A 13,839-nucleotide genomic window follows, 5' to 3' on the forward strand; every position below is an offset into this window, starting at 1 on the left:
CCCCCCCCCCCCCCCCAAAATTGTTTAATAGAAAAAAACATAACACAACATGTATCAAAAGAACCAGCACAGAAAATAAAGAAAAAACGACATAATCTGCCACCCTCTACATAACCCCCCCCCCCCCCCTCTAAATTACCAAATTATTTAATAGAACACAAAAGACAACATTTCTCAAAACATTCGGCAGTGGAGTTAACAGAAAAAAGATATACAGGCTTTTGAACGTCTGTGAACAATGCCTGTTCATCTGCAACAGGCACATGCCTGTGTTATCGCGGATTTGCGGTCAACACTGCCCCCTTGTGGACGAGGTAGAAAATTGCATTATTTAAGGTGGAACGGAAACTTAACTCCCCCGCGATCTGAAAGTGGTCTTCCCCCGCGGAAATGAAAGTGGTGCCAACTTCAGCCTCGTCTCCACCACTGAGTTCTTATCATGTAGCCGCAAGGCTCCACCACCTGCTCACTGTCCCTCTGTATGCTTGCTTACATCCTCGTTCAAACTCAACGAACTTCAACATGTATCTGACATATGCTAGCCTACTTGCAATATTGTATTTTTGAAGCTTCTACATTGGTGTTACTTTTGCACTATTGTCACTACCGGCATCCGCCGCAATTTCGTGTAGGAAACTTGTAGGCAACGATTATCTTCTGATGGCTCACAAAATCCTGGCTCTGGGCCAAAATGTGAGGGGTGGGCCTGACGTGAGCTGTTATTGGATCAGTCGACATATGGAAATGTAACCAGTGGGCCGCTGATTGTCCTTCCTTTGGGCCGATCGTTGGCCAAAATGATTCAATTATATATATATATATATAGCCTATTCTATCGGCCCAAAAGGTGCGTCGGCCCACCAGGAAAATGCCCGGTAGGCCAGAATTTAGCACAATTTACACATAGGCAAATTCAGTAACTGTTGGGTGATGCTGTCAGTTGAGCATTGTATCGTTTGAATGTAGCCTATTGAATAATTACAGTGCATGAAAATGCACTGTACTGTTCTTCCTAGGCAACTTATTCACATATATGCCCCTGGTATATATACTTATACTTACTTACTTCAGGCACAACACTGTATACATATGCGCGTCTTTCTTCACTGCACCGAGTCAGTGCAAAGTGCTAAATCAACCAAATAAAAACTTATTTCATCTACCCAGTAGCAACAGAATGTGAAAACTAACTGTATAAACACTTTTCCATCTAATGTAATTTGTGTGACTTACATCCAGGGATTAGAAACGGTTCAAAGAACAAATACGAAAACCGGAAACGTAACTGAAAACGGGAACAAATCCAATGAAAACTATTTTCAATTTTAGATAACTGGTTAATAATGGTATTAGGGATGAATTTAGTCAGATTTTATGAATCACTGTCTCCCTGAATAATAGACTAGACATACTAGTTGATAAAAAGGATTTTCATATCCAACACTATCTAACTGCCTTTTCCAAGTATGTAGCCTAAATTATTGAAGCATTGTGTGAAATTCCTCTCTAGTAACATATAGGCTACCACAGAGGAAAATATCTATAGGCCTGTCATGCAGTTGGTAGCACCATGCATAGGTTAACAGGAAAGGCAGAGCTAGAATTTCAGGTATGTCCCTGCTTGGCTAATGTATTCAAAAGACGGAGGCCCAACATGGTTGCCACTATTCGATCGATTCTCCTGTATCTATTCTGAATGGCAGATTCTACACTTACGAGAATACCACGATTTGATGGTGGAAGTAATTACACATAAATGAACACACATTTTTGAAGGAAAATTTGTTGTTTTTTTTTACTGAGAATCAACTCAAGAAATTACACAAAGTAGCTTTAACAACACAGAGCCCCCATACAACTACTCAGAAATAAAATATACTAGTGCAGGCCAGCTCCAGACAAAAAGGTGGATTGAGCGCAGTATCAAGAGTCTATTTAGTCTGGCTACACTTGTACATAAAAAATAAAAATAATAAAATAATTATCGACCAAAATATTTGAAATAATCATAACACCAAGGTCAGTCTGTGCACAATTAAACAGATGGCCATAATGAAGAGCTAATAATTAATACTCACACCAAGTTGAAAACCATATCAAAAGTAAAATATCAAAATAATATGATATGGTGTTAGATCAATAACATTTAATTGAATTGATTTTTATGCATGTGCTGGAACACTGAAAAAATAAATGTTCCAAAGAACAGCATGCAGGGAAAGGTGAGGGTGAATACCGTGGTTTTGCTGTTGCCACAGAAAGAAGAAAAAAACATTCCAACCAATCATCAATAATCTAATCCAACACCTTTGCCCTGATGAGTGGCCCAGTGTGCCCATCGTGTCTTTATTACGAAATTCAATTAGTTAACATCACTTGAGAGGCATACTTCCCCAAAACAAACCCACAAAGTGTTACATATACTGTTGCAGTTGGACTGATATGTTGTTGAGGCGAGGTATAGGCTACTTCCCTTGTGTTGATTTAATGATTTTACACTTACATTCATTATGGCAATTTTAAGTGTATCAAACAATACAGTGTGACTAATTAGTTTATTTTAACACCCACCCCACCCATTCAGATCACACATCCCAAATGCCACCATAACCCTGCACCCCCCCCCCCCCCACACACACACACACACACACACACCAAACTTCTTGATCTACAGGAAACACAGGAAAGTATATTTGAGCTAGATTTCAAGCTCTGCACAACACAAAATAAACTGATGAAGTCAATATTACAAGATTAAAAGATTTAAGATTTAGGGCATTTTAGATGAAAAAATGTCCTTTTTCAATAGAAAGAAAATCCACATCTTCACATTTTTAATAGCTGGTCTTTTGATCATTATTAGATTTGACTGGACTTTCCTTTACTTTTCTACACTTTACAAGCATCAATACATCCTGTATATTTTAATAATATAATTAAAAGAATAATCTTACATTATGAAATATTGGCAAGGTAAGTCAAGACTGTGGACATTACACAACTAATTCAGTTAGAAAACAGGGAAGCAAAGATTTAGCAAAAGTGTTTGAGAAATCGTTTCCTCTATCTTTTGCATGCTCCTTCTCTGCTTCCACTGTATGCATATATGTTTCTCCTCAACAGTGGGTTGGACAACATTTGAAACAATATGGCTGGAAGTCTCTCTGCTGGTTGCATTGCTCTTAGACATAGACATCAACAGAGAAGACGTATGCTCTTAGACATCCACAGAAGAGGCTGAGCTCTTAAACATCTACAGAGGAGGCGTATGCTCTTAGACATACACAGAGGAGGCTGTGCTCTTAAACATCTACAGACATCCATAGAGGAGGTAGTGATTTGTCATTCCTAACTATCACCCTCATCCGAGGACTTACCCTTTCTTGAAGACTTCACTAGAATCTCCTCTCTTCAGTTATGATAGCAGACTGTGTATGCTGTGTAATGTACTGGGTGTTTGATATGACTAATATGAGCCTGCGTCTGCCTGAGGAGTCACTTCTGCAGCCAACATGGGACATTATCCAAGATCACTACCAGACTAGCATCCGCTCTCCTCTCTTTCCAGTCCTCCTCTCGGTCTCCACCTACCTCCTCCTGGTAGCACTATATACCACTCTGGACCTGCTGGCTCCTTCATGTCCCAAGATCAACCAGTACCGCATCCACCAAGAGCGTCATGTGGTGTGGTCCAACATCTGGGGGACACTTTGCCTCACGACCTATAACCATTTGGTTTTTATTTTTCCAGCAGCAGTGGCACAGTGGCTGTGGCGTCCGCCCATCCCACTACCCCAAAAGGCACCTACACTCACTGCTTTCCTAGTGGGAATTCTGGGATGTACAGTAGTCTTTGACTTTCAGTACTACCTTTGGCACATGCTACATCACCGCATAGGCTGGCTCTACCGCACCTTTCACGCTGTGCACCATGAATACAACGAGCCATTTAGTCTGGTCACACAGTATCTGTCCGGCTGGGAGCTTTTCAGTGTTGGCTTTTGGACTACAGTAAACCCTTTACTTCTCCAGTGCCATTGTTTGACTACCTGGGCCTTCATGGTTTTTAATGTGTGGGTGTCCACGGAGGATCATTGTGGATATGTCTTTCCTTGGGCCATGCATAACCTGGTGCCATTTGGGTTGTGGGGAGGGGTACTGAAGCATGATGCCCATCACCAAAAGCCTGGCACAAACTTTGCTCCCTTCTTTTCCCACTGGGACTGGCTGGGGGGTACAGCATGTTTGCCTTCCCCCACAGTGCTAATCAACAACAAGAAGAACAAAGGAACTTGAGTGGAAGCACCACTTTAAGTCATCACATTAGTTTCTTTCCCCCCATAAATACATATAGGATGCTTTTTCCCTGTGTTTCCTCTTGTTATTATTTTCTATCTAATGTTTGAGACAATGCATTCCCTTTAAAAACATTTGCATACCTTTTTAACAGCCTGTTCAGCAGATTTCAGATGTCAGGTGCTCAGGCTATTCAATGCTTCTGAATTTAAGTTTTTCTGGTTAAAGTTGTGAGAGATTTGATTTGCACCATCTACTCTCCCCTGTACTTGTGCTCTATAGTGTAATTATAAAATAGATTAATCTGTTTTATACCAAATCTGGCAGAGTTGTCCAAATGCATCTATTGTATTGCATAAGTACTACGAGTATTATGCATAGGATGATAATGTGCATTGTTGCTACGAAGATTTATAACAATTTTTAACGTTATGCATCAAGCTGAATAAAACACTCATTCCTTTATCAATGTAAATCAGCCTGTGTTTTTTCTTTGTGTTGTTCAAGAATGTTTAATCAAAGGAGAAACATTAAGTTAACCATTTAACATTGATTATACATCAGTGAAATTAACTAGTTTTAAATAAATTAAATTCCAATTAGGGTACATAACTCCTGAGACAGCAAAACCTGGTTTTAAAACATGCTTGAATACATTTTAGGGTGATGGTGTCCATAATTAGGTCTCTGATCCCTCTATCAGTATGAATACTGTGAACACCAAATGAACTTAAAGACCACAGTTAATTAATCATCTTAGTCCAAATTTGACAGTGCCATCTGGGTGAGGGGTGAAATATGCCCCTTCTGTTGCATAACGTCTTCAATAAACATTAAACCTTAGCTGTAAAGGCAAAAAGAGGGTTGACACAGTCGATTGTCTTTGAATAGCATTTGCTGGCAGACCACCAATATATCACTGAATACAACATGCAGTTCAGCATTTTGAAAGGATGCTATTTGAAAAAGTTTTTTTTTTTGCCCATTAAATTCTGTGTGCTGGCAGCAGAACAGTGAGCCATTTTGGAAATGTGGTATTAGAATGCAAAGTGTGATACGTTTAAAGGAACACGCCACCGTTTTATAAAATTGGGTTATTGACCGTCTCTCCAAGAGTTAGATAAGTGACCAAATACATTTTTGTCTCCGTGCATGCATTGTTGTAGTCTGGTAGCGCCCCTGCTAGGTTAGCTTAGCATAGTGAATGGAATCCTTTGTAGCCAGATAGTACATTGTCAATAAAAGTGAGCCAACAAAAAAAGAATCCCTAAATACTTCTTGTGGCCTCCGTCTTCACAACGAGTATATCTGTGATCTTCTAGGCAGGTATTGACTTTGGACTAAATTGGGACAAAGCACAGGCGAAGCACTGCTACTTGAGCGAGATTGTCGAGATTGTGCTTCGCCCCAATATAGTGAGATGAGGGCCAAACACACAGATGGCTGATGACTGGTGATGGTATACTTCACAAGTGAGGTAAGGGGGAAGAAAGAGAGATGTAGAGTGGGTTAGTATTAAATCAAAATGGTTAAATTTCAATAAGTATGTCAATGGTACTATGTAGTGTTATAACATAGTGAGAATAGGCAAGAGAGGGAGAGTTGAGAGAGAGAGAGGGAAGGGGAGAGAGGAGAGGAGGGGGAAGTACTGAAACTCAGTAGTTAAGTAAAAGTACAAATAAGCAGAGAAATATTTACTCTAGTAAAAGTAAAAGTACCACAATGACAACCCTACTTAAGTAAAAGTAAAAAGTACCTGCTTTTATTTATTTTTTACCGATAATGTAATTATGCTGTGGCCCAGTTTACATTCTGACTTAAAATTCTGGAGACTGTAATTCTGGTTATCTACTAGGGTGATCTGCTGAGTTAAATATCATTCAGCAAAACACGAGAGGCTGAAGTTTTACAGGGTAGACAAGGAAAACGTCCGGTGCAGGGCCGTAGTCACCATAAACATTGAGGGGGAGGTCCCCCCCCAATATTCAAATATGACTAAAATGTCCCCCCCAATATACGGACATAGAAAAAGAAAGAAAGAAAAAAGCGCTATAATAGGCCTACAAGAAACCAACACGCACCACCATCTGAAATGTAATCAAACGTAAATAACGCACAAATTAGTGACCTAGTGATGGTTCCAGAGTAGCCTACAGCCCTGAGTGGTTTGTTCTGGTGGTTTTCCGTTTTTCGTTAGTGGCGTGCGCTATTAAAAGCTTCCATTTACTGCACCCTACTGCGGTGAGGTAGGGCTGTCAACAATTTTGCAAAAGCTACCGGTACAATTTTCACAAAACTTGTTGGAAAGATGTAGCACAGGCTAAGGAAATCCCATACATTTTTGGAGCCGATCAGACTAAAAGGGAACTTTGAAACATTTTCCATTGTAGCCTATTCTCGTAATGATAGCGAAAGTGAAACGTTTTACTTTAAATGATGAATTTGTGCAAGCCTGTGTTCTTTCACATGTCTTTCAACATAAATAATGCATTCATATGCTAGTAGTAATGCCAGAAATTGCCCTTTATAGGGCTCTTAGAAATGGTTGTTGCATCTTGCATATTATTTAGATCAGTGTTTCCCAAACTTTTTTTCTGGGGACCCACTTTTTAAAAATGACAGACCATCGCGACCCATTTCACTTCAGATCTAACATGCAACCACCAATATTGTTTTAGGCCACAGGTTCTCAAACTTTTATAGGCCCCCCCCTAATCATTCTACACTGCCATATGTATACATAATAGCGCCTAGGTCTGGCCTACTACCACTACTATTACAGGGATTGGTGATGCACTGACTCAACTCTGCAATCTCAATTACACATGAAACAATGTTTCATATTTTCAAAGCTATAAAATTCTCGGTCAGTTTTGTACAAACACACAACCTCAGGTTTTCCTCATCCTGCTTTGAACACAGTTGTGTTGCATTTTGAGCACCATCAGCGTGGAAAGTTACCTAAAAGATAACGTTTTAATGCGCATCCGAGAGTTTGGGGATATTCTTGCATTCTACGCAATCGTCACTCTTCAACACAGTAAGCTGTTCCTGTATATCTAAAGAGAGATGTTGTAGGCTACGTTGCGTTGCAGACAAATGGATCCATAACAGCGTTAATTCCGACGTAAACATAGCAAATAACTCAAGTCGTTATAGTGTAGCCTATTCTGGAGGTTTCTTTGGAAAGTTGAATCCACATTGAATCCGCAAGTTAAACGTTTACTTGTTTGTAGGCCTTATACTAAGGCTGTGTATTGATGTTGTGACAAGCTATGTTGTTGTAAGAATGTGAAATGAATAAATATCAGAACAAGAGGCTTTTGCGCAATAGCCAAAAGATAATAGAGTTTGTGAGGTGGAAAACAAGAGGAAATAATAGCTTTTAAAATGTCCATTTAAATTGTAGCCTTATATAATGCATTGGTGTGCATTTTAAATCCGAAATAAAAAGGAATGTGAGGAGGCTGCTATTAACTTTAAAGAGTCCATCTACAATCAAAACTATCAGCCTATGACGCAAATTGAATAGCCATGCCCGGTATACGGATGTCTGCTTTAGTTGACAGCATGGTAACTAGATTTTAATTTGTCAACGGAAGCAGCTGTCCGTTAATGTTCATGCTGATTCATGTCCCTTGCATTTTGCAACTGCGAGGTCCATAGCAGGCGCCCCACAGAAATGTTTCCTTTTGCGAGTGAGATGCACGCTGCCCCCTCTGTGACGCATTCGCCCCCAGTTTCAGAGCTATTCTAGGGCCGTCACTGTGGTAAACAAACTATATCCCAATAGAAAACTGATAGCTTTCCTGGTTAAATGGTATAAGCTAGGCCTATTACACAACATAAATTGTGCTGGCGACCCAAATAAAATCTCCTGCGACCCACCCGTGGGTCGCGACCCAGTCTTTGGGAACCAATGATTTAGATGAGCACTCAATTGTGCATCCATGCAGGCAAAACGTAGGAATCAAATGTGGCGACGGCACACAAGTTCGAAAAAACGTTCACAATGCACTGGCAGTGAAAGCCTACAGTTAATGTGAATCGCGGACAATTACCAAAGAAATGAGTTTGCCCCTCCATTCACCAATTAAAGGCTGTAGTAGGCATAGTGTTTCTACATGTTGGCACAAAACGTCATTTCTGTCAGGAGCCAGTCTATAATGCAGGGGGTTACATGAGGTGAGTCAGACAGAAGAGGGGCCTGTCTTAGTAGCCTATTCCTAAATTCTGTCCCTTTCTAACTATGTTAAAATTGTGTGATTAGCCACCAGCATAATAAAATCTAAATTAAAAGACAAAATCTTATTAGGCTATAGGTCCAAACCTATGAGTCTAAGCCTTAGTTTAAAAAAATCTAGTCAAAGAACCACATTCTGTGTAATAGAATCATACCACAGGTCCAGGGATGGATTACTCAATGGGCTTACTAGGCCCAAGAGCTCAGGAGGACCTTTGTGTGAAGTTGCATCTTTTCCACCCTTCTCTTTTCACAAAACTCACCAGAAGTCATCACAGGGTCATTTAAAAAAAAAAAAAATCTTACGTGGGAGTATGCCTCAGGACCCCTCTATCTGGCAGAGGCAGAAAAGTTGTTGAGAAAGGTGTACTCCATCCCCCACTCTTGAAACTTTTGTGTTTGCTTGTTTGGCATGCCTGTGTGTGTGTGTGCGCGGGCCGCACAGAAAGTAGCCTACTGGCGCTGCAAAGGAGAATAGATTTGTAGCACTAACCAAAAGCATTGTTATAAAACCTTTAAAATCTCTAAAGAATCACAAGTAGGGCAGTTCATCACAGTTCATCCATTGCAACAGGAGTGATGAAAGGTCATGTACACCTGTAGGCTACATCAGCGGACATTCCTAACCGGGCTGTAGCCTAAGACAAAAAAAATGCATGCAAACTAAACTAAATTTAATTCGCAATAATGTCACGTTTTTACATGGCATAGGCCTATATGCAGTTGTTTGATTGCACGCATGTTTGCATTTGCAAGGTCTATTTTCTTACGTCTGTCTGTCCCGCCTTCAACACTTTTACATATTGCCTTCAGCACTGCGCTGCCTCAGGTCAGCTCACTTCACCTTCTTGGCGAACGGTAGTGTCACACGAAGTTAGCTAAACTGCTAGAATGAGCAACAAAAAACAAGCATCTTTAGCAGGTCACTGGCCAGAGTGTTTGAGTTGCGAGAGCCGCTGCAGAGATTTCTTACAGAAAAAAAGTCACCGTTAGTTGCACATTTTGGTGATGAGGACTGGGTGTCAAAACTCGCTTACCTGTGTGACATATTCGGGTTGCTTAATGACCTCAACCTGTCACTCCAGGGGAGAATGACGACTGTCTTTAAACTGGCAGATAAAGTCGCTGCATTTAAAGCCAAGCTTGATTTATGGGGACGACGAGTGGACCGGAGTGTATTTGATATGTTCCAAACATGGGGGTTTTGGGAGAGACTGAGGCAGGGCCCTTTCTCTCGCAGCTGGTGCGCGATCACCTTGTTGCGCTTTCAAATGAGTTTGAGCATTACTTCCCATCCTCCAAAGATCCACGGCAAACCAATGAGTGGGTCCGCAACCCATTTGTCAATATCCCGAATAGTCCTAACTTGTCAGCGCAGGAGGAAGAGCAGTTGATCGAAATTGCAAATGATGGTGGTTTTAAGAGTGTGTATAAGGAAACCTCTCTGGCGGGTTTTTGGATCAAAACCAAAGCAGAATATCCCGAGATAGCCGTAAAAGCGCTGAAAACGTTGCTACCATTTCCCACCACGTATCTAATGACTGCAACTAAGACCAAATTGCGCAATCGACTGGACATTTCAAACACACTGAGGGTGTCACTGTCTTCCATCACCCCCAGATGGAACCTTCTTGTTGCAGGGAAACAAGCACAGGGCTCCCACTGATTATATTCGTAATGCACGTTTAGTTCCCATGTTTTGTTCCCATATTTTGTTAAGCATGTTCACACTTATAGATGTAGCTTCAAGTTGTCAAATATTCATAGTTAATATTGTTCAATTTTCACTTCTTCAAGTTCACGTTTTTCACATGTTTAAGAGATTGTTACCTTCATCGTTCATACATAACTGGAGCTAGTTTTTTTTCAAGTAATGCATGCACAACACCTTTGGAGGAACATGGAAACCCCGACACCCCCCCCCCCCACCGGGAATCAAACCGGTCCATGGTACATAAAAGGTTGGGGACCCCTGGGCTACATTGTATTTGGAAAAAGCAGAAGGTATCAGCATAATGTTCTTTTTTATTTATTTATTTATTAATAAACAAAACAATCCCTGTCAGTTCCATGCCGTTTTCAACAGCTATCAAGTAGAGAGGTCATGCCATTGATTTTTGTGAATGTTTCTTCTTCTACATATGCAAGATTTTAGTCATCTTTAGTTCATATTTAACTTTATTGTCAATGCACAAATTAAGTACCAGTAGTCTAAAACGAAATGCAGTTTTACATCTAACCAGTGGTGCAACTGATGTCCAAAAGGGCCTTCATGAAATGTGTCGCTAGACTGTTCATACACATTTTAACGGGTTGAAGTTGAAGAGCTGTTATTGTTCGTGCAAATAGGCTGATTCATGTTCTCTTGCATTTTGCAACTGTGAGGTCCATGGTTAGTCTGGCTTTCACCAGACCAAGCTGAATCTTTTAAGAAATTGAAAAAGAAAACGCCGGTTCACCCAGCCTAGTCCATGATAGGCGCCCGATATTGTTTAATTTTGCGATTGAGATATCCACGCTCTGGCGTCCCCTCTGCGACGTGTTCGCCCCCCAGTTTCAGAGCTACTCTAAATGCAAAAATGCATAGAGGGAGTTATGACAAAACCGTGACTGTTAACAAACTAGATCCTAAGAAAGCTGTTAGCTTTCCTAAGCTACATAAGGTATAAGCTAGGCCTATTACACAAAATAAATTGTCAAAAGTCTATGCTGGCGACCCAAATAAAATCTCCTTTGGGAACCAATGGCTTACAGCATTGGTTCCCAAAGACTGGGTCGCAGGAGATTTTATTTGGGTCGCCAGCACAATTTATGTTGTGTAATAGGCCTAGCTTATACCATTTAACCAGGAAAGCTATCAGTTTTCTATTGGGATATAGTTTGTTTACCACAGTGACGGCCCTGGAATAGCTCTGAAACTGGGGGCGAACGCGTCGCAGAGGGGGCAGCGTGCATCTCACTCGCAAAAGGAAACATTTCTGTGGGGCGCCTGCTATGGACCTCGCAGTTGCAAAATGCAAGGGACATGAATCAGCATGAACATTAACGGACAGCTATGGCAAGCCGATTGAGCATTTATTCAGATATCTTGATATCAGGCATAATTGTCATGTACATGCAAGCCATTTCTGTCCACTAGTTTACTAGTGAGCCATTTCTGTGTGAACTAGTTAACTTGTGACAGCCAAAATGCTCACTAGTTAACTAGTAAGGCCCAAATTCTCTCTAGTGAACTAGTTCATATGTTTCATATCTTACTAGTTAACTAGTAATGCTCATCATGTTCACTAGTTAACTAGTGGACACTGAAATGTGCACTAGTTAACTAGTTTAAAGACTTCTATATTTTACTAGTCAACTAGTAAGGTACAAAAATGTTTACTAGCTGACTACTGAATGTCAAATTCCCACTTGTTAACTTCTATGTAATTTGGCCAGCCGCTTGGGCATTTATTCTGATATCTTGATATCAGGCCAACATGCAAGCCATTTTTGTCAACTAGTTAACTAGTGAGCCATGTTTGTGCACACTAGTTAACTAGTGACAGCATAAATGCCCACTAGTTAACTAGTTAACACATATTAGCTTCACTAGTTAACTAGTGAGAGCCAGAAATGTCCACTAGTTAACTGGTAAAGGCCAAAAATGTGCACATGTTTACTAGTGAAGGCAAAACTCCTCACTAGTTAACTAGTTGGAGTAGGTCAATGTCACTAGTTAACTAGTGAACCATAAATGGCTTACTAGCTAGCTAGTTGATTGCAGCAGGCTCACTAGTTAACTAGTTGATGCATCCTTTGTCCAAACTAGTTAACTAGTGAGGTCATAAATGTATAGGGGAGACCGGGGCTGGTTGTCTCACGGGTTGGTTGTCACATTGCTTATTCCAGGCACACTAGGTGATGCTGTGGTAAAATTTTGATATCAAAATGTTACCCTTTGATAGCTTACTCATTTGCACTCGGAATTTTGCTGAGCAGACACACAGCATTGAGGTGAGGAGACAATTTTTAAATTTCATGGGTCAGAGTAAATTTTCATGTTGGTGTTGTTTTTGTATTGAGAGCTTGTAGGATATTAGTAGTTCAAAAACAAAACACTCATTAAAAAGCCAAAGGTAGTAGCTTTATTTTGAGTTATATTTTAGCTATCAAGTTAAAGCCATGTGGCAGCTAGGTTAACATCTTTGTCAAGAGGTCAGTTGGGGATGGTTGTCACATAGCTCGTGGGGTTGGTTGTCACATGTGTTTGTTGTCACTGAGACACAGTTGTCACTGTGTTTGCAACTTTGTTTGCAACTTACATGATAATAAAGAGGTTTTAGCACGGAAAATGATTTCATTTCATTTCTCAACACAGTAGACAATTCAAGTAACTGATCACCTCCTTTAATCCCGTTGTTTAAACATAAGGGGCATTGATGACAACTATCATAGGGGTGGTATTCATATTAAAACTTATTTGCAGTTTCTAGCTTAAAAAACTAAAAAGTTACACATCATTTTTTAAGATCCCATTTTATCACTGAAATCCCATTGAAACTCTATAGGGACAACCAACCCCATACCCTGTGACAACCAACCCCGTGATGGGGTTGATTGTCACATTGTGTCAGAGTGTCTTTGATGGTTAATTGCTCCCTGTTACAATACATTCTAAAAGTAAAAATTATACACATTTAAAGCCAAGACCCCAAGCTTTCATTTCATGTAGGAATTACTGCTGAAAGAGTTTTTGAAGATGAGCAATTCATGCATGAGTAAAAAGTGTGACAACCAACCCCGGTCTCCCCTACTAGTAAACTAGTTGAAGCCTAAATTCACACTAGTCAGCTAGTGGCGCAGAATAAAAATTAGGAGGCGGAGAACTCTGGAAATTGAGGCTTTCTATTGGCTCCCTATGTCCAAATAGAACATGACAACCAATCACAGCGCAGAATTTCACAAAATCCCACCCACAACATTTGCATGTGGCACACAAGTTAACATGCTGGCCAAAGGAACTTTAACTAGTAAACTAGTGGCTTCAATGTGACACTTACATGTAAACTAGTGTAGGCAGAACTGCTCACTAGTTAACTAGTGAAGACACAAATGCCCACTAGTTAACTAGTGAGGTCTAAAAAGTGTCACTAGTTTACTAGTGTGCACCAAAACACCCACTAGTGAACTAGTGATGGCAATTTCCATTCTATGGAAAGCGGTTTAGGACATAACGTCTGTCAAAATAACGCCTCCACGTGTAGATTTTTTACCTCTTCAGGAGTAAAAAATAGACGTCTGAGCGTCAGACGTCAAAT

General features: G+C 40.4%; 1 protein-coding gene across 1 annotated transcript; it reads left to right on the plus strand.

The window, feature by feature from the left end:
• Positions 1–3,142: 3,142 nt before the first annotated feature.
• On the plus strand, positions 3,143–4,771 carry ch25hl2 (cholesterol 25-hydroxylase like 2). The gene has a single exon (XM_076283391.1). It carries the CDS (start codon positions 3,418–3,420, stop codon positions 4,294–4,296), a length of 879 nt encoding a protein of 292 aa, XP_076139506.1. The 5' UTR covers positions 3,143–3,417; the 3' UTR covers positions 4,297–4,771.
• The last annotated feature ends 9,068 nt before the right edge of the window (positions 4,772–13,839 follow it).

This window comes from Alosa pseudoharengus, unplaced genomic scaffold (genome assembly GCF_046254945.1).
Source record: "Alosa pseudoharengus isolate Yale_2024_CS ecotype anadromous, Long Island Sound unplaced genomic scaffold, YU_APseudo_1.1 YU_APseudo_1.1_scf_14, whole genome shotgun sequence".
NCBI lineage: Eukaryota > Metazoa > Chordata > Actinopteri > Clupeiformes > Clupeidae > Alosa > Alosa pseudoharengus.